The sequence below is a fragment of the Pleurodeles waltl genome, chromosome 3_1, assembly GCF_031143425.1.
Source record: "Pleurodeles waltl isolate 20211129_DDA chromosome 3_1, aPleWal1.hap1.20221129, whole genome shotgun sequence".
NCBI classification, from domain to species: Eukaryota; Metazoa; Chordata; class Amphibia; order Caudata; family Salamandridae; genus Pleurodeles; species Pleurodeles waltl.
In genome coordinates this window covers 535,675,505-535,697,373 of record NC_090440.1, presented here as the reverse complement: position 1 = coordinate 535,697,373, position 21,869 = coordinate 535,675,505, and the positions used below count along the sequence as shown (strand labels likewise).

At 41.8% G+C, this 21,869-nt stretch overlaps 1 protein-coding gene across 2 annotated transcripts in view; it reads left to right on the top strand.

The window, feature by feature from the left end:
- Nucleotides 1-21,869, top strand: part of PIAS1 (protein inhibitor of activated STAT 1) — a 446,958-nt gene that overhangs the window by 233,923 nt on the left and 191,166 nt on the right. For both annotated transcript variants that reach the window (XM_069222860.1, XM_069222859.1), the window contains exons 8-9: nt 1,293-1,366; nt 14,017-14,177. In XM_069222860.1, coding sequence (XP_069078961.1) covers nt 1,293-1,366; nt 14,017-14,177 — 235 coding nt within the window. The remainder of the gene's footprint in view (nt 1-1,292; nt 1,367-14,016; nt 14,178-21,869) is intronic.

The window sequence follows — 21,869 nt, the reverse complement described above, 5'->3', positions numbered from 1 at the left end:
ACAAAGAAAAATGATCTACCCAGTTATTTCAAAATGTTTACTAGATGTGCACGAGGAAGCTTTTTGTTATTTAATCTACCCATAGTGAATGTCTCATTTGATGAAATTCTTTGAATTGTATCATGTACTGTAATTGAGTTGCTAGTTGTTTTTGAAAATTATTTTAGTGATTAACACAGTTGTATTTAAATTCCCCAACTTTTTAATCTCGTATTATAATTATGCTTTTATACTCCTTGTATGTGGTTGTAAGTGCTTTCTGTGAAGCACTGTAAAAATAAAATGAATGAGGCTTTTCTGTAGAAAATATCGCATTCAGAGTCTGTGGAAGATATAAAAGGCTGTAGAGGAGCTGAGAAGGTAAAGACCGATGCCAACAGGTGACTGATCAGTGATCTCTCAATAATAAATCTCTTCTCAGTTCATTAAGGAGTCTGTTTTTTTTCTCGTTCCCGATATGTCAAAGCGATGTACTTTCTTTTCTTTACAAAAATAGGCATAATAAGAATTAGCGTGAGAATCGGAATAATTTAATTTATTCACTTTTAAACAGTAATAAACTGCCATAAGTCATCTGAAGCAGCACAAGATACTGATACTGAACAACACTAGAGAAACTTACTGAAATCTTGAACTACTAACCATGATTTTATTGGAGTATGTGCTTCCTTTTTCCTCCTCTCTGCCCCCGCCTGTGGGTTTTTTGGAAAACCCATTCCCTCTTATGTTCCAGGGTCATTCCTGCAGATCACCATTTGACCGAAAAATAAGAATCTTGTATGAATACCATCTCCGACCTGCTTTTACAGTAGTATTTACCTCACCTTAACATCTAGCACTGTTCCATATTTAAACTGTTCAGTGTTAGTTTCTCTAAAAGCTGGTGTTGCATGTTAATCAGTAGACATTAAATATCAGGAGCTTTGAAGCATATTTCCAAGGACACAGATCTATAGGATGCTTGTAAGTGACTAATGCATGTAATTATTTTTGAAGATAGCTTTCTGTGCTGGATTAAGTTGCTACACCAGCCATGTGGTATACCATACTGGGGTGTTCTTTTCTGCTAGCCAAATATGTCCTTCAGCCTTTAAGTGTTGGCCAGAGGGATTTATGATTTTACTGATTATAAAACGTCAGGCTGTGTGGTATGCTGCGAGATTTCGGTGAAAAGGGCAGGAGGCCCGGCAATAATAAGTATACTGACTACCAAATGTTGACGTGTTCCTTTAGGAGAGACAGCTGCACTTAAGTTTATCTTCATCTTTTTTTTGTGGGCTTGTAAATGGCAGTTAAAGAGAAGTTGACAGCAGATCCGGACAGTGAAATAGCTACCACCAGTTTGCGAGTGTCACTCCTGTGTCCGGTAAGTCTCAAGTAAACTACTTTACACTGAAATTAAGCAAATTGCAAAAAGCACTTTACTATTTTATTCACTTTTGTCTTCTAGTGGTGTTCTCTACTTCATGACTATTTTGAGAATAAATATACCATTGTGAGTCAGGGACATGAAAACATTGCATATATGCGTGATTTGTAAGCACTCAAAAACTGATAGCCAAAAAAGGACCTATGACACCCTTTGTAAGACAATTGTGCTACCAGTTGCTACACTGTCAGCTGAAGTTGCATGTGTCTCTTGTACTGATTGTTTCTATCTACTCAAACGTTTAATTATCAAACCTTATTACAAAACTCTTACTGTAGGATTGCTATATGTACGTGCTGTTTCTGTGAGAAATTTACACCTGTGTGTTTACCTGTAGAAAATTACATCTCACGTGTTATTTTTTGCTGCAGGTAGGTTTATTCTCAAACTCCTTAAAGGTGATATTGTCATATCCCATATACAGTTTCTCAATATCAGTGTCAATTCACAGCCACCAGGTGACATCCATTTACATCAACAGTATATGTTGCAAAACAGTTCAGGCACCCCTTGTAATAAAATTAAACAGGTTCAGACTCTGATTTTAAGGTATACCTAAGTACTCGTGGTTTTATCTGTCACTACTGAAACAGAAGAAATTAAAGCGCCTCCATAATCAATAGCAGAGGTAGGAAAGGACCAAGATGGCATATGCCCCAGTCCTCAAGGCCTGTCTTCAGAATTCCAGGTGCACCACTGTTGGGACTCCTGTTGTTCGTTCTTGTGAAGGCTGGGTTTTTCCACGTTTACCTTTCTTGTTTTGGGCTCGTCAGATACTCAAATTGTGCTGTTCGGCTTTTACGCTGGCTGGGCTCAGCTCAGACTATAAAGAAGAGGCACACCAGCTTCACCAGGGTATAAATACTGATACGCTAACCTAAGTATGCAAACCTAGACATTATTCGCTGCTCTAGCACCCCGGCACAAATAAACACTGGAAATGTGCCATGGAGTTCTCTTCACTCACTATTCTCAGTAAAGTGATCTTCATTGAGCGATATCTTTCACTCCAGGCAGGTGGTTCCTGCTTAGGCAGCTGGCATTGGAAAAAGATTAGGATGCATTACCTTATGTGAGCTTGTAAAAGTGGTTGACTAATAACATTGCAATAGCTCGATAAAGAAGCCAAAGCTGTAACCATCTTCATTGACATTTACAATGGGGATGGCTGAGGTGCATGTTAATAATATTGTCTGCTGATTGCATAATCTCTGGCAGGCAAATAAAGCTGTCAAACAGTTGTTAAAAATGAAACTACAATTCACTGAACGCAATTTTACAAACAAAAAGACTGCAACGCATCCTACCCAGCTATATTTTCTGAGTGGAATGTTGAATAATTTAGTTAATGCTAGGCCTTTACAGAGTTCTGTGCTACTGGAAACGAGGAAAAGGAGGAAGCATTTGGATTACTTCCTTGTACTTTCTGATCAAATAAGGCCAGATAAGCGTGGGAAGCTGTTTCTCGAGTACCTGGAAGAGAATGATTGTATTGTTGCTAACGGTAGACTTCCATCTGATTCCCCAGCCCACTTTCACATAAATCCTCCGGGGGTGCTGCAATCCTGGATTACGTGGTATCGAGCTATAAGTCTTTTTCCTTGTTAAAGGATATAGTAGTATTGACGACTACCCTCGGTGATCATAACATTTTGATCGTCTCTCTTGACTTGAAGGCGCAATCTGCTGATCAGTTGAGCTTAGCAGGGCAGCACCCCCGGCTTAATGTCAAAACGGGAAGAACACATTGGTCCCCTGGTAGTTCCTCAACTACTCAAAGGTATCCTAGAAAAGTACCCTGAATTATCCCGGTAGCTGGGTAGGAAAAGTAATGGAGAGTTTTACAGTTTTTATGCAACAGATTATTTTGTTTCCCCATTAGAAGCCTTAGAGAAACCATATGGTCAAACCCCGCTCCTTACTTTTATTGAATAGAGGAATTAATGCTTGTTATAATGAAAAGAGATCAATGGTTCTTTAGAATCACGCTTTATTTTCATCTCCACTTCTCCTCATCAGCTCTTTACATCTCCTCTTCTCTCAGCTCCCTCTCCCAACATTCTATTGTGAACTCCCCTACCTAACAGTCAGAACATTCCATTCTAAAGGGAAGGTGAGGGGGGAACGTACCACGTATATTTAAATATGTCATAACCTCTAATCTAACAAAATCTGCCTATATGTAATTACATGTTGCTACTTTAAAATATTACAACCCAATTACAACACATCTTCCCTGCCACACACAATATATACAAAGTGATCAAAAATATATACATTCAATAATAATTTGACATACCTACATTGATGTCTTAAATATATACATTCAATAGATAATTTGCCATACACTACATCGATGTTTTAAAAGAAATCCTATTGGAACTCTCTGTACCGACGTCACGTCTCTGCTGAATCTCCTCACTCTCGCCATTCTCCATGGAATTTCCTTCACTCCTCACGAGGGCTGATGGCTGTTGGACAATCCTGTCCATACTCGAACACTGACCATTTGTTAACGTAACCACATTGTTTTTCACTTTGGCAATATCAAAAGGACCGGAAAATTTAGTGCCTCGCATATTCGGACAAAAACCCCTTACAGGATTTTTAACATAAACCTTATCCCCCACTTTCCACTGTTGTTGTTTAGTACCATATTTAGTATTGTATCTTTTTTTGTAATTGTTTTGATGATTTTCTATTCTAAGTCTGAATTGTGGAGTTATGGCATCACTTTTTCCTCCTCCACCTAACCATGAAGGAAAGAATTTGGTACTTGGTTTCCTGCCCTTTAGAGCAGAAAATGGAGACATTTTTGTAACTGAATTTGGAGTAGAATGGTACGCCCATAACATGTCTCGAATAGCATTTTCAATGATTATTTGGTTTACACTAGCTAACTGGATGCACTCTTTAATCATGCGGTTGGTCCTTTCGACTAAACCATTTGCCCTGGGAAAATATAGCACTGTAGTGAGGTGGTGTATGTTTAAAGAGTTAAGAAAATCTTTCATTTTTGATGAAGTTAATTGAACTCCATTGTCAGTGATCAAGGTGGCGGGTATTCCTTCCATAGCAAAAGCATTTTTAAGGAAATTTATAACTGATTCAGTGGTGATTTGGCTTACCATTTTTACATTAATCCAATGCGAGTAATAATCAATCAGTACTAAAGCAAAACGTTTCACAACACCTTTCATGTTGATAGGGCCTATGATGTCTAATACCAATTTTGTCCAAGGCTTGTCTGGTACAGCCACAGGATATATAAGAGTTTTACGAATAATTTTAGTTTTGTCACTGCACGCACATTTAATGCAATTTTTTACTTCATTTTCTATCATAGAGTCCATATTAGGAAACCAATATCTTTCTCTAACACGAGCTTTCGTGATGCTCCTGCCTAAATGACCTTCATGAGCCAGATTGATAATTTTGTGTATCAATCCTGCCGGTGGTATTATCTTATCATTTCTTAAAACAAAATTTCCGTTTTCATTTATTTCATGTCTAACCTCCCAATAGTTTTTTAGAGTTTTGTCCAGATCCCTCTTAAATTCCGGCCATCCCTCCTTCGCTAATGTTCTCAATAAGGATAGGGATTTATCCTTATGATCAGCCAACTTCCATTCTTCTTCACTGATAGCCAGAGTACAAACAACCATTACTGGGTATTCCGGGGTCTCATAGTCTTCATTTATAGTCAACGGTACTCTAGATAGAAAATCCACAGCACAATTATTATTACCCGGTAGGTACTCAATCTTAAAACAAAAGCTCTCCAGGCCTAAAACCCATCTAGCAATTCTAGGTGTACAGTTGTAGAAACTTTTTGTAGAGGAAACATAAACTAGTGGTTTGTGGTCTGTACGTAAAGTAAATTGTGTACCCCAAAGGAAGAATTTAAAATGTTTTATAGCCCAGAAACAAGCCAGAGCTTCTCTTTCAATTACTGAGTAATGGGATTCTGCCTTATTTAAAGCCCTAGAAGCAAATGCTACAATTCTCTCTTTACCATCAACCACTTGGGATAAAGTGGCTCCCAAACCTTTTTTGCACGCGTCAGTAGTAAGAATAGTCTTCCTTTCATGATTGAAAGTACCCAGGAATGTTGCTGTTACAATGGCTTGTTTAATCCTTTGAAATGCAGATTCCTGACATTCTATCCATTTGTAAGGTGTGTGGTTTTTTAGTAACTCTCTTAGGTCATATGATATCTCTGAGAATCCCTTGACATATTTTGTCATATACTCAGCAAGGCCTAGAAAAGATTTTAATTCTTCCTTGTTTTTTGGTGCCTCTGCCTTCTTAACAGCTTCCACTAATGAAGTTTTAGGTTTGAACCCATCTTTAGAAATAGTGTGCCCTAAATAATCAACTGAATCTACTCTAATTTGACACTTATCCTTTCTCAATGTCAAACCTGCCATTTTTAGTTTACTAAGTACCTTTTTCAAGTTTGTATCATGTTCCTCTACATTTGCTCCATATATTAAAATGTCATCCTGAAAATATAGTCTTAGGGGTATCTTCCAAAACACGTTGCATGATTTTTTGAAATACGGCCGCAGCTGATGCAAGCCTGAATGGCATTCTATTGAACATATGCGATCCTAGGGGTGTAGTGAAAGCTGTGAGCCATTTAGAATCTGGGTGAAGTTCAACCTGGTGGTATGCGCTGGAGAGATCCAGCACGGAAAAACGTGCTGCCTCCCCCATGGTGCTTAATATTTAATGAATAACAGGAAGTGGATGTCTTTCCACCCAAATGTTTCTGTTCAAATCTCTCAAATCAATGCACACCCTAATGTCGTCGCAATTATGTTTCTTGGCAATTACGATGGGAGATAACCATTCTGAACTCTCAATTGGTTGAATAATTCCTAGAGATTCTAGTCTCTTAAGTTCCTTTTTAAGAGGGTCTCTAAGTAAGTGTGGAATTTGTCTAGTTTTATGTACTATCGGTTTAGCCTTAGGTTTTAATTTAATTTTATGTTGGAAGCCTGCCAGTAGACCTAACTTTTCAGTAAAAATCTCAGGAAATTCCTGGAAAATCAACTCATTAGAGTTATTTTTGTCCATGAGCAGCACTTGTTCCGGATTATTAGGGTCCAGTTTGATTCCCAACTCCTTCTGATGCTGCCAACCCAGTAAACTGGATCCTTCTTCAACTACATAAATTTTCCCTACAGTGGTACGACCCTTAAATGATATTAAAGCCTTGAACATCCCTTTAAGAGGGATGGGGTCTTTGTTATAACCCTTGGGATTAATGTCTGGTTTTGACAATCTGGCGGACATTTCTTTACCAATACCTTTAAAATCCAGTTAATTTATGATTGTAAAGGGTGAGCAAGAGTCAGAGAAAACTGTTACTGGACTGCCATCAAGGGAAATATTACACTGAGGATATTTAAAAGAATTTTCCTGTTCCTTTTTAACCTGCAGTATTATCTTTTTAACTCAGTGGTTCCCAAACTTTTTCGACCCGCGGCTCCCTTGACCTATTGGCAGTTGGCCGTGGCTCGCCGTTACGTTACTTTTTTTGGCAGGTGGGAGGATGTAAGCCCGGCATCGGGGGTACTTCCATTTTCCTCCATGAAATTAAATGCTGTGAAGGTATTATAATCGATCTACTTTGTCACTGAACTGATGCTGTAATAAAGCACTTTTTCAGTAACAAATACTCACTTTACCACCTCCTTTTTACTCCAGGCCTTGAAGCCTTAAACCACAATTCCTGCCATGAAAGCATCTTCTTCAGTGGCAGCAGCTTGCATCATATTCTGCATGTCACAGAATTAGATAGAATACATATCTCTGACAATCCTTAGCGACAAATATGACACAACCACTAAGCAGCCAATTTAAACATTTATTTTCTTGGGAATTCTGTCATTAACATCAGCAATCTGAAAAGGGCAGCGTTGGCTACATTCGCAGAAGGACCTTCAATAGAAAAGTCTGTTGCAGATGGCATCCGAATGCCATATATAGTTGAGCTATAACTGAAATGCAATGGGAGCAACTTCCTATTCAAACTATCTCAGTGCCAGTACACTAAGAAGGTGATATCCCCTCAGACATGAACCTGATGCTGAGGAAGCCAACCTTCCTCCAGCAGCAGGCAGGTCACTGTTTTCCTTAAAGGAAAAGAAGGGCAGCGCGAACCTCTGAGCACCCTTTAAGATGGCTATCCAAACCCTGCCCTCATCATTGCATTTCTCACACATGCAAAACTGTAGCAGTTGAGGCGCCCATCTCTCTCTGTTGAAATGCAGGTTAGAGCAGGAACCGCTGCTGCAGGTGGGAGGGACTCAGTAGGAGTAAGAATAGGAGTATTCAGAGTAACAAGGAGGAAGTAGAGTTAAGAGTAGGAATATTTAGCAGAGTAACAGACAGCGAATAGCTGCAAGAGTAAGAAGGAATATTATTTGGAGTAATCAGAAGCTTTGTTGCTAGTAAAGTGATGAAAGTAAGAATGACAGAATGAGATAAAGATGATAAGAGAACAAATCCTTTCATTTACTTCTAACAAAGAATCTGTGCTAGTAAAGCTGGATGTGCTTTCCATTTCATGCACAGATCACATTGAAGTAAGGGACTTTAATTAAGCACTATTGCAGCTTGCTTCAGTTGGTTAAATATCACATGCACGCAGCTGAAATAGGTGATATTTACACGTTTTAAGGTGATCAGACACTGCTGATATGCACTACCTGGCATTTATAAGCACGTTATTGCTGTTTCACTGGCTCACTAAGGTTCAATGTCTATCTGTACAATAGTTTACAGCTATACCGGTCTCTGTAACATACCTTGTATGGAAGAAGAGTGCAGTGGAAGGTGGGCTTTGGTGCATTAGCAGGCTGAGTATCCTATGATCTTCGTCTTATAGACAAATGTTAGCTGTGTAATAAACTGCCTATCTGTGGGGCCCTGCTGACAAGAAAAACAAAGTGCACAAGACAATAAAGGTACCTACATACAGACAATGCATCTGTACTGCACACATTTTTCAAAAGTGTTTGTCTTAGGGTGGCTTATTCCAAGTAAAGTGTCTGTGACCTATCCTTGAAGGGACAGAGTTAGTTGTCTGTGACAACAGGTCTTCCATGAAGGCCTGAGTATGCATTATTTGCTGAGCAGAAGAAATGCCCTTTACAGTGCTTTACTGCATATTTCTTTACCGTTTATTTTATTTTTGGAGCTTCTGTATTAAATTAATGTTATTCACATTCACCCTTAATGACCTTTATAAGCAGTCTTCCTTGGCTCCTTACCTAGGTCGAGGTTATAAGAATTAGCATGTATGTTTTAATTATACTGCACAAAAGGTTTTGTTAAATTGCATGAAGGGATTTCTAAAATTCAATTGAGCAACACTTCTGAACTGTTTAGCTCAGGGTCAGGAACTGTTAAATAACTCTGAGTTTAGAGATGGTTTTATGTTTCAGTGTCATCCATTAACACTGCAGTTAGCAGGTTGCCAGGGCAAGTAGTGACAGCAGATATTTATAGCTATTCCTCCTTTCATTCCCAAACCGTGTGCTTGGTACATGGCGCCCCTGGCTAGTTTAGATGGCGCACTTGGGTGCCACGGCGCACAGATTGGGAACCACTGTTTTAACTTCTTGAGAATCATCTACCTTTTTATGCTCATATTGTTTATCAAATTTAGACACCTCCCTACACACTCTGGCAAAATGGCCTTTTTTATTACATTTTCTACATAGGCTGTCCTAGCTTGACAAAAGGTAGAGTTCGTCAAATGAGTGCTGCTCCCACAGCGGTAACATTTTAATCCTGTTGTAGGATTAGTGTTTTTTATAGGTGGTTTACCTCCAGTTTTAATTTTCATAACTTTTTCATGTAGTAGGTCCGGTGGAATGTAATGAGGGTGAATATAAATACATTCTGGTTGCAGTAGACCATTTTTCAAAATGGCCAGAGATTGAAATTGTGCATAAGGCAGAATGTGTAAGGATCATTAAATTTTTAGATGGAATTTTTATGAGAGAAGGTCTTCCTAAGATATTAATTACTGACAATGGACCTCAATTTATTGCTGAGAAATTCAAAGCATTTTGGGAAAGGAACGGTATAGTTCATAAAACAACCTCTTTGTACCATCCAGAGGGAAATGGTTTAGTGGAATGCTTCAACAGGGTTATCAAAGGTAGCATCCAATTGGCTAAAAGCAATGGTTTGAACTGGGAAAGTGAATTGTATAAGTTAATTTGGGCTTATAGAATTACTCCTAGTAGTGTCACTGAAGAAAGCCCATTCTCTTTGATGAGGGGTCGTGAAGCTATTGGCAAAGATCTTGGTTGGTTATCTTCAGTAAAAAAAGGTTGAGTGGTCATCCGAGATAGTGAGGAAGAAAATTAATTTGGCCCAGCAAGCATATAAGGAATGGTATGACAAGAAAATCGGAACCAGAGAATCTAATGTAAAATGCGGAGATTGGGTTAGAGTTAGGAAAGAAAGGAAAGTTCGGAAAGGAGAAAGTAGATTTTCTGAGCCTCTCAGAGTGTGGGAAGTGTTCCGTAACTCGGTTAAGTTAAGCGATGGGAAAGTGTGGCATTTGGGCAGAATCGCAAAGTGTAGGAATGACATACAAGCTGAGAGAGAGTCAGTCAAGAATTATGATTGGTTAGAAACTGATGTTGAAGTGGATAAGGAAGTGCCTAATTCAGATGCACAAACTGATAAGAGGGATCAGACTTCATTTCAGGACGATGAAACTTCTGGTGCTCAAAACTTGCAGAATAATACAAACAAGAACAGCCAAACCAATACTGGAAGATTTGGTAGAATCATTTCCAAACCAAAAAAAATTGATGATTTTGTATGTGTTCATACTACTTAACACCACACAAGTTAGATGAGTTGTTAGTCTGAAGTTAGTAGTCATTCATCCATTGTGTTGTGTTTATAAAAATGTATTTGTGTGTTAGTTCATGTATGTAATAAATCTGTTATTAAGTGTATGTTTATTTCAATTTAATGTAAAAGAGGAAGATGTGTTGTAATGTGATTCACAGTCACGTTGTTCACGAGCCAGCACGTCTCTTGGATTCCACAGCGCATGAGGAAACATAGAATGTTGTGGGTTGAGGATTCTGGGTTTTGACAGTTAAGGAGAAGATGCAGAGTGGATTCGGCCCTCCGATGTCGAAGCTCCAACTTTCCCGTCCGACCGTTGTCCTGGAATCCCCGGTGTTCCTCGTTGCGCAATCAAGATCGAAGAACACTGAGAAACTCAAACACGGGCACGTGTCAGCGTCTCCGCTGCGCGTGCGGCACATCAAACAGCTGATTCAGCTGACTGGCCCGCGCAGCGAGAACGCTGCTTTAATTGTAGTGCTTAAGCACAATAATTAAAGCAGCGTTCTCGCTGCGCGGGCCGATCAGCTGTTTGATGTGCCGCACGCGCGCGCAGCGGAGACGCTGACACGCGCCCACATATAGGCAGATTTTGTTAGATTAGAGGTTATGACATATTTAAATATAAGTGGTACGTTCCCCCCTCACCTTCCCTTTAGAATGTTCTGACTGTTAGGTAGAGGAGTTCACAATAGAATGTTGGGAGAGAGAGCTGAGAGAAGAGGAGATGTAAAGAGCTGATGAGGAGAAGTGGAGATGAAAATAAAGCGTGATTCTAAAGAACCATTGATCTCTTTTCATTATAACACTGGCGACGAGGATGGGATGATCCTTATGACTCCTATATTATCCAGTCATTTAATTAAGAATAACAGTACCTTAAGTAAATGGTGGTCACTTTGATGAGGATACAGCACAAGGGGTAGAGATGAAAGTGCCCCCTTTCGCACTCCAATCGTCGCCAGTGTTATAATGAAAAGAGATCAATGGTTCTTTAGAATCACGCTTTATTTTCATCTCCACTTCTCCTCATCAGCTCTTTACATCTCCTCTTCTCTCAGCTCTCTCTCCCAACATTCTATTGTGAACTCCTCTACATAACAGTCAGAACATTCGATTCTAAAGGGAAGGTGAGGGGGGAACGTACCACTTATATTTAAATATGTCATAACCTCTAATCTAACAAAATCTGCCTATATGTAATTACATGTTGCTACTTTAAAATATTACAACTAAATTACAACAATGCTCTTATCTGTAAACAGTATAGGGAACATACATCCACAAGGCAATCCCAGCTAAGCATTTTAAAAAGGAGGGGGACGTTAAGAGTGCGCCTAAAAAAGGATGCTACAGATAGATTCTGGATTGCAGTAAGAGAAGCAGTCTCTACCGGCCTCACCAGGCGGTTGTTTGTCATTGATCGCAGAGGGATGTGGTACGAGAACCAGACCCCTTCCAACGTCCATCAATGAATCAAGTTGGTCGGCCTTCCTATCTGCCCTTTATGCTTCTAACGGGACAACTGTGGGATTCCCTCAAACCAGAATCAGTTACTCATACTCGCATCCCACTCTACAGAAATTGAGGCTATTTATAAGAGGAGTGCGTGGTTCTGCCCCAATGGCCCCAGATGAAATCCCTATACAGTTAATAAAACACAACATATCCTCCTGGTGTAGGATCTAATTCCTGATGTATCAGTACTGCTGCAAAGCCAAGAACATACCTCAATTGTGGAAAGGTAGCATCATTGTCCCCCTGTATAAAAAAGGTGATCAAAGTTGCCCTGGGAATTACCACCAGATTGCACTTTTGGCTGCGGTTGGAAACATTTTTGCCAAATTTTTACTCTCTAATATTAATGGTTGGGAAGAAAGGAATAAAATTATCCCCTTGGAACAGTCAGGCTTCAGGAGAAATCATGGCACAATTGACAATATCTCGACCCTGCAGGTAATTAATGAAAAATGTCTCTCTGAAGGGGAAGTGATCTATGTAGCCTTTGTAGACTTCTCCACAGCATTTGACAAAGTAGATTGTGATCTTTTGTGGAAGAAGCTCCTAAAACTAGGCATGTCTGGTATCCTCCTGGACCTTGTGGTAGCCCTTCACTCCTCCACCTGGTGCAGAGTATTGTTAGGGGTGAACGAGGTCTATCTCATGCCATTCCAACAAAAAACGGCCCAAAACGGGGGTGTATGTTGGCCCCATTGCTATTTTCTCTGTTTCTTTCAGACTTACCTGCTCATTTAACTCAGTGTGAGGGTTTCGCCCCTAAACTAGGAGGTAGGCCGTTATGCTGTCTGCTTTACGCAGATTACATAATCCTATTAGATCTCTTCCCAAAGGGGCATAATAATCGCCTCCAGGCCCTCGAGCAATATACCGAAGCCCACTTTTTAAAGGTAAATTGGTCTAAAAGCAAAATTATGTGCTTTCATGGGAACAATACCTCAAAAGAGTAACCTCATACGCCTTTTTGGGTAAAAGTCTGTGGGAACCTTATAGATAGAGAGCATATCGAGCACAACCAAAGGAAGGCTCAATCCCAAGCTAACGGTCTGAACGCCCTATCTCTCCTAGAGGTTTACCGGGTAAAGATACCCTGTCTCTACTCTATGGCATAGAACATATTGCAGTTTCTAAGTGGGTCTTTCTCGATAAACTCTAGGGACGTGTTTTGAGGAATATCTTATCTGTAAACTCTGCCTTCTCGGCACCAACATTAAGACTTGAGCTGGGCTCGCACAGTTCCTCCATTCAAGGTCTGGCTGCAGTAACTCGCTGGATGGTTAACCTGATGACGTGCAGCGATGACTCCATGCGGTCACTGCTAAACAAAAAATAAATATATATATTAGCCGGCCATAAAGCAAAATATACCATCTGCAGGAATTTTCTATACGCCATTGATCATCTGCAATTAGACTCCTCTGTAATTTTCACTCTCTGCAGCATTGCTCAATTCCACACTCAGGAATGCAACTTGGGCTGCCAGGCTTACATACACAGGCAGAGCTTTCACATAATATCCGATACCTTAAGGCCGAGGGTTACACAGCCATCTGGAACATGCCCCATGGGATGAGAATATTCTGGCTCCTGCTGCGACAGGGGCAGCTTCCCCTTAATACATTACAGGCTGGATGGTTCGATTCCTCTGCCATTTGGAATGTTTGCCATAACGGCGTCCAAGATTTGAATCATGTTGTTCTAATTTGTCCAGCCTTATTGCTTCATCCTTGCAGGTGGCTGCGCCCTATTTGTTTCACTTTTTCCTTTAGTACTGCTTCTGAGTTATTACAAGCCCTCCTCATTCCTCCAAATGAAATGTTTTATGTTAGTTTTTTAACTATCTTAAGAGTTTTTTAACATTGTATTAATTTAATCAACTGTCTAGGAAAGTTTAATCCTTTTATATTTTTCTATAGCTTTTTATAAATATGCATCATCCTATGTTGACCTCCAGTGGAGGTCCGTAACATAATAAATAAATAAACTTGAAACACAATACTGGAAGGATGTTAGTTAAACTCCATTTGTTCCCCTAGGGTCCCTTTTGCTATTGATTGGTAAGATGTGCAGTGAAACTATTTGTATCCTTTGGAAAAGAAACAAGGACCTTGAAGGGTAAAAGTTTGTGAGGATTGTGACTAGACTTTTTTTTTCCCCCCCTATTTGCTTTCTTCTCTAAGCTTGGAAAAATGCGACTCACTATCCCCTGCCGAGCTCTGACGTGCTCCCACCTTCAGTGCTTTGATGCTACTCTCTACATACAAATGAATGAGAAGAAACCAACGTGGGTGTGTCCTGTATGTGATAAGAAGGGGCCTTATGAGCATCTCATTATTGATGGGTGAGTCTGATGGAAGGCTTTTGTTCTCTGTTCCAGTCTGGTTGACATATAATGACATTAATCCTCTCTCCCTATCTCTGTGGTGTTCAGTTTGGTATAATAACCTTTTGAGGTCTTGCCTTTGATGTTAAAAGACCTCTTGTGGGCCATACCAACATACCAAAAACTTAGTCAGCTTTGTGCCAACCCATTGCTTACCCGTTGGTTGGCTTTCCTGTCATTGAAATTTGCTTGCATCTAATTCAATGTCTTTTCTTCTAATGAATTATAGCTACTTTACTATTTTTTGAGTGGATGACTTGTATTCTCCTGCTTAAGTTCAGGGAAATAGTTTGTTCGTAGCATGTGTGGCTTGTAGATATGCTCTGCATACTCCTGCCATCTAGTGTTGGGCTTGGATGATTGTAAAATGTTTTTCTTCAAAGTCGTCTTTTGAGTTGCAGTTGTAGATATCATGAACACTTACTTCATTGTTAGATTGTTTCTGTCTGCCATCAGATGTGGGTGTGACTTCAGAAACTGTTGCATTTTATTCCATTGCGAGGTGACTATTTTGCACACTTTTTTTGTTTTTTTGTTTACGGCACTTGCCCCAACTCTGAGAGCCCTTTGTTGTCGAGCAACTGGGCCACTTTGCCTTCAAGGCCGTTTGAGCCCCAGCGTGCTGCAGACTACCTTCAGAGAATGAAGACACACTTATGGTGAGGCAACAGACACACTCCAGAAGATGCCCACAGTGCCATTCTCACTACCCCTGGCCCGATCTCTATGCTGTTTGCAATCTTTCCCTATAGCCGGAGCATGACGAGAGCTAGTGCGACTCCTGCTCACTGTCCCATAGCAAGGAAATGCTTCATCAACATTGAGATCTACTGTAAGCCTGCACCAAAACTTCTAACTCCTCCTCAGAAATGATGGACATCTTCAGTGAGGCTGACCTGCTCGGTGCCCAAGAAGAGGAATCTGGTGAGTCGCCAGACCTGAGAGCACGCCAGCAGAGTCTCAAGACCATCAAATCTGTCTCGGAGCCAGAGGAGGAAGCACTTCTGGAAAAAGAGGCACCTGAGAATGCTCCATCCCTCCCTCCCTCCCTGTCTGCTCTGGTCCTCGTTTGACAACCGCGCCTTGTATGAGTACTATTGAAGTGTCAGAGCTCAAACAACCCACATTGGAACCAAGCCCTGCCCCTAGGGGGGGAGGGGACAGGCATCAAGTACTGTGCCTAAGCCACCGCCACCTTCAGGTGCACCATGCCTCACAAGCGCTGGTCAACACTGCAGCAAGACCTTCAGAGCCAAAGTAAGATACTTCCAGGAGCCTTGATCCTCAGTAATTCTTAAGTCTAAAGACACCAGTCTGCTCCGAAGCCCTCCACTCACGACATCAAGGAAAGCCCAATCCTTGAGAGGCTTCAGCAGGAGCAGGACAGAACACGTGCTCAAAGGAGGGCCATCATCCACCTCCAATCAAGCAAGAGCTCTGCCTCAGAAAACCGTGCCACTTTTTATACCTCTTTTGCCCTTAAAGAGTTCTAAGGACAAAGCTCCTGCTCCTCCTCCACCACCACCACCATCTCCTCCTCCACCCTCACCTTCTACGACTTCTCATCGGTCACCAGAGCCATACTCCGATATGCGCAGTACTAGCCCCAGTTCCTCGGCTAAAGATTTTGCACAGTCCACCATACTCCCTCAAATGATCCTTGGGAGAATTATGACCTGATCTCTCACACAGGCCCAGCTGTAGAATATCTCCCCATTGGATGACACTACGGCCGGCCATAGTATTGTATTCTTCAATGCACAGTTGCCTACCATAGGTTGGACTTCCACGTTACTCATGAGAATGACAATTTTTAGGTGGAGACTCAGACACAGCATTCTATTCAGTACCTCCCCATGCTGAAGGACATGATAAAATCCACCTTTGAGATTTTCAAAGAGCTGGTCAAATCCTGGGTAGTCACACCTTGTGTAGAATAGAAGTATAAGCCAGCACCTTCCAACCTGCTTTACATCAGGGGTTATGTCCGACCAGACTCCCTGGTCGTCACCACTGCTAGGAAAATACCAACGTGCCTCCATTTGACAAGGAGAGCAAGCAAATTTGATGCTGCTGGGAGAAGCATAGTTGTTGGTGCAGCCACACATTGACAGAATGCCAGTTTCATTGGCCTGGTCTCCAGGTATGATAGAGCTCATTGGGAGGAGATGAAGGGCCTGCTACAGCACTTCCCTAACCAGTACCGTAAAAGAGGGGGGAACTGGAAGGGAAAGCCATCACCAACTATCTCATGTGCCTTGGATTCTGCACATACAGCAGCCAGAGGAGCAAACACCCCAATCATCTTTTGACGCCACTCCTGACCTTATTTCCATATATAACCCGGAGGTGCAACAGCAGCTTGTTAACTTGCTGTTCGATGGGAGCAACTGTTCAGACCTCAATTTGAGGAAATTTCGAAGGACACAAACACCACTTAGACAATGGGAGCCCTCGGGCTGGGACTTCTTTGGGAATCAGCAGGTTAGAGGTGGGTCCAAGGACACTTTCCCAGAACCAGCTCAGCCCTCAAGGGTTAACACGAACAGTGTTGAAGAGGCTTCTTACAGGGCACCTTCAGGGGGAATAGCTCCAAAGGCCTAGGCAGAGGCACTCCCAGTAAGGGAATCTGTCTCTAAGAACTGATTTCCACCCCTGTCCCTCACCCCCTACCAATCACACATAACCTGTTGGGTGGAGGGATACTTCAGGGTTTTCTTCTGAGAGGAAATCACACAAATGTGTCCTATCTATTCTGGAGCATGGCTGTGGCCTGGAGCTCATTTCAACCCCACCAAACATCCCGCTCAGATATATCTCATGTTACTGCAAGAGAAGGTTCAGGCACTCTAACTTAAAGGAGCTGGTGCCCTGTCAACTCCAGGGCAAGAAAGTGTACATCCTATATTTCCTCATTCCAAAAAAGGATAGATCTCTTATGACCAGTTCTCGATCTCTACTCTCTCAACAGGCACATCCTGTCAGAACGCTTCCATGTGGTCATTCCTGCAGCATGTCATCCTTCTGCTGCAGCAAGGCGACTTCATGGTTACACTGGACCTGAAGGATGCTTACATTCACATTTCAGTCCATCCGCTGAAGCAGCGTTAACTCTGCTTCATGGTGAGTGGTCAGCACTATTAAGTGTCACTACAGCCCCAAGAGTCTTTTCTAGAAGTTTAGTAGTGGTCAGCACTATTAGGCGTCACTACAGCCCCAAGAGTCTTTTCCAAAAGTTTAGTAGTGGTAGCCACTAATCTTAGAAGGGGAGAAACCCACCCTTGCGAACTGGCTGGTCAAGAGCATAAGCAATCAAAAATCCCCAGCCCACACCTAGACCGCATCCTCCCTAGGCTGTGCAGGAGGGTTTACAGTAAATCCAACAAAATCTCACTTGGAGCCACTGCAAGTCCGTCCTTTGGTATGCCAATCCCAAACAAATTTGTGGGCAAAGCTTTCCCCAGCGCTCAGTGTGCTGACATTCCACAGGATTCCAGCTCTTTTTCAGCCACTCTATCCACTTCCAGTGCGCATTTTCTAGGTATGATGGTCTAACGCATTTCCATAATGCCCCACACCAGAATTATATACTCCCACTTCAGAAATGTCTTTTAAGCCAGTGGACTTGAGCACAGGGTCAAGTAGAGGATGTAGTGTTAATACTGGCCAGCACCCATTGCTCTCTGCAGTGGTGGAACAGCAGGAGCAGGCCCTTCGTAGACACTGTTCTGCATGTGCTATCCATCAGCATGTCCATCTCCTAGCACAGTATCTGCCAAGAGTGGACAACCGCTTTGCAGACCTGCTCAGCAGGAAGCAGCAAAAAGTCCACAAATTCGAACTCCACCAACAAGTCCTGCTTTCTTACTTTTAGAAATAGAGCCCCCCAAACATAGATGTTTTCACCACAAATGAAAGAGCAAAAAGCCCAATATCACTCCACGGGCAGTACACTGTGGATCAGCTGGTCAGGTATTCTTGTGTACACTTTACCTCCTTTCTTACTAATACCATTTGTGGTCAGGAAGCTGCGGCAAACATTCTTTATCTTCATCCTGGTGGCTGCAGCGTGGGCCAGATAACCATGGTTCTCAACCTTCCTAGGACCACAACAAAGTCTGACACCTAGACCCCAGGCAGCTCAACTTAACAATCTGGCTCCTGAAGAGCTAGAGGCTTGGTTACTTTGACCTAACTCAAGAGTGCATGGATATACTCCGAGAAGCCCGTAGACCCACTGCACACAGCCGCTATACGGGTAAGTAGAAATGTTTTGTCTAGTATTATACGCTCAAACACATAGAACTCTTCTTGTGCTTATGGTGCAAGGCATTATTTGTTACCTTCTACACATACAGAATTTGAGGTTAGCCTACACATTGGTTCTGCATACATGCAGAATAAGGAAAATAATACCTCTTCAAAAGCCCAGTTATCATAGCATTTCTGGAGGGTTTTAAACATATCTTTCCATCAAAGGTACCTCCAGCACCAGTCTGGAATATCTATATTGTCCTTACCAGTCTTATGGGGCCTCCTTTCAGGCCTCTACATTCATGCCCTTTGCAATTTCCCCTCTTGGAAATGTGTCTTCCTGGTAGCCATCGCCTCTCTTAAACGTTTTATTGAACTGCTGGCCCTTACACTACAGGTACCATTTGTCCAGAGCCACTGAGTCAGGGTTGTTCTTAGAACCAACACCAAATTCTTACCTAAGGTGGTCTCCCCATTCTACATTAATCAAGCTATCGAGCTCTCAGTTTTATCCCCCTGCCCAGTAGCCAAAAAGCACTCCACACACTGGATGTCAAGTGTGCTCCTATGCATTATATAAACCCAACCAAATCCTTCTGCAAAACAACTTTGTAGCCTTTTCACAGCCTCACAAAGGTCATGATAGTTCTAAAGCAGGGGTCGACAGGTGGATTGTTAATTGCATCCAAACCACACAGAAAGCTAAAAGTACCCAACTTTCCAGCCACTGGTGTCTGGTGACATTTGAAAGAGGTAGGGTGTAAAAGTTGGGTATAACTTTTACGTAGCGAGTGAAGCGAGCAAACCTAATGTACAAACGTGAGGTCCAGGGTTAGTCCTCCTCCCGAGAAAAATGAAAAATAAAATGGACAAACAGTGCATTGGAAAGCAAATTTATATAGTGAGAAAGCAAGGTTTATAAAGCAGTGTCAATGTATAGCCTTGAAATATTAAACACATTAAAAACTGCCCCACATCTTACTTTAATAATATGTTTAACAGTTATTTTTATGTGCAAATTGTACAGCGTGACAACTACAGCCCATTTAAAGTGCATGCTTGTGCAGTGTCTTGCACTGCATGCGGCATCAACTTTGGAAGAATATGCTGACACACATTACCTTAATGTTTTTAACATTCATTGTTCTCAAATCAATCCATGTTTTTGCCATTAATGTTAAAGGCATGAAAACAGGGCCAGTTTAAACACATACAGCAGATAACTGGCTTTCCTGGAAGTGCGTTTCTCGCTTTGAGCTTGACTGGGATAGGTGGATAAACTTAGCAAGGGAAATTGGAACCGTGCTTGTCTTTTGAAACAATTTAGCGGAGGAACAAATACAGCAGCTCCACTTCTGAAGAGCCCAACGATCTGCGACCAGGGCCTGGGGTGTCAAAGTGGGGGAGGTTAAGGTGACAACGGGTCTCGGCACAATATAAATAACCCAAGTTAGGCATTGTAACGCTTACCATTACCAAAGCCAAGGCACTAACTCACACATGCTTGCATTCACTCCTGCGTGACGAATGGGAAAGGGTGGGATCGATGACTGTGAATGACGGTTGCCTGCCTTCACGCAGGGATGAAGATTTCAATGCCCGAAACCATGATGCTAAAAGTAAAAACCGCCACATGGACCACTTATCTTCTCTCTTTTTCTCTCTTTTTCTCCCCCCCCCCCCCAAATTATTGTGTGGGCTCCTTCATGTAAGCTAGTGTGTATGGAGATCTTTTACTCGAAATCATGGTCTCCCTTCTTGCATGATCACTATTTTATACTCACTTCTCCATACCTACTCTCATCCTTTGGGCACTTTTTTTTTTTTTTAACAATGGAGTCTGTGTCCATGCGCGTCCCTGACCAGAGGAATTGTCACCAAGACCTCATGACTATAAAGACTCCTTGGAAGAAAAACAATTTGCAATCATCCAAACCCAACACTAGATGGCAAGAGAATGAAGGACATGGGAATGTACAGCATTCTATGTAACAGGCTGATGCTTAGAAGGTAAGTAACATCTTTTTTTCTTCTAGCAATCCATGGGAGTACATGTGTTTTCTTGCTCTTTCCTCTTGTGCAACTTCCCTATAGTGTCCCTAACGCTTGCACTTTTGTGTTTTCCCCCTCACCTTTTAACTTGTCCGTAATAGCACAGCAGCAGGTTTGAGTTTCACTAATGAGCCGACTTTGAATTGGTTTTGTTTTATCTTCTGTATGGCACATAATGCATTAAAGCCCACATGGGGGACACAGAAGCATTTATGGTGCTGGGGAAGGGACAGGCTGCTGCAATCACTTAGCTCACATTAGAGGTAAAAGTTTCTCCTATTATGACAGAAAAGGAGATGCCTCTTCTTGTGAAGACCCACATCTCTGCTTCCTATTCTGCCGCAAAGTACACAATCACTCTAGCTTTTGGCGTTTGTTTCAGTTCAAAGTCCTGTGCAAAGTAAACTGGGCCTTGGAAAGCACTTTCTATTACATTGGGGCACTTATTAGTTTAAAATTCTGCTCAATTTGCAGCTTGCAGAGTATTTTTTTAAAAACGGTTATTTTTAATGAGTATTCCCTAAATGTTCAAGCCAAATTCATGGGCATGCCATTTGATAGTGAGCAGCTGTTTAGAGAGAAAATAGACAATGGACTTCCCCTGGAGTGCTTCAGTAACTGCTCACAAGGTTAGCCTAACCTCCTCAGTCCATTAGTTCATCAGCATTATTGGAAGTTTTGTGGCTAATCCAGGGTGGTGTAGTCCTTGCAGAGACCACATGAATCTGTCAGGCTTAAATTTAGGGGATGAAACCAGCATCAACACATACAATCTCTTCCAAGCTCTGCTGGACTAGTGCCCTTAAATTCTTCCTCCTAAGTTCTCTATCGGTCATATTTCAGATCCCTGGGTCATCCAATGTACTCTGAAGGACTACACCCTCACCTTTCTGTCTCCTTCCCCTGACCTAGTCTTCCTCCTTGCCTTGCTCTAAATTACGTGGCTGAATTGTGAACATGCAAGTTCTTACTTTGACCATGGGTGAAATAGAGCTGTTTCCCCTTGTAAGAAAGGGGCATGGGTTTCTATTCCTTTCACTACATCAATAAAACAACAAGATGGCCTCAGACCCATCCTGGATCTTCACCTTTTGAACCTTGAATTTGGCAGGACAAATTCAAGATGCTGTCCCTGAGCCAAGACCTACTGGTCTGAATGAGGAAGACTTGGTGTCCTTGGATCTTCAGGGTACCTTTGTGCTGCTGTAGATCACATGCTATGCACACTCTTCTATGTAGTATTGTACTTGGATATTGCATCTTTGAAGTATCGTTTGCAGTTTCGACATTACTGAAAAGTGGATCCTCCCTCTTAAGCATGACTTGCAAGAGAGCCTCGACTCC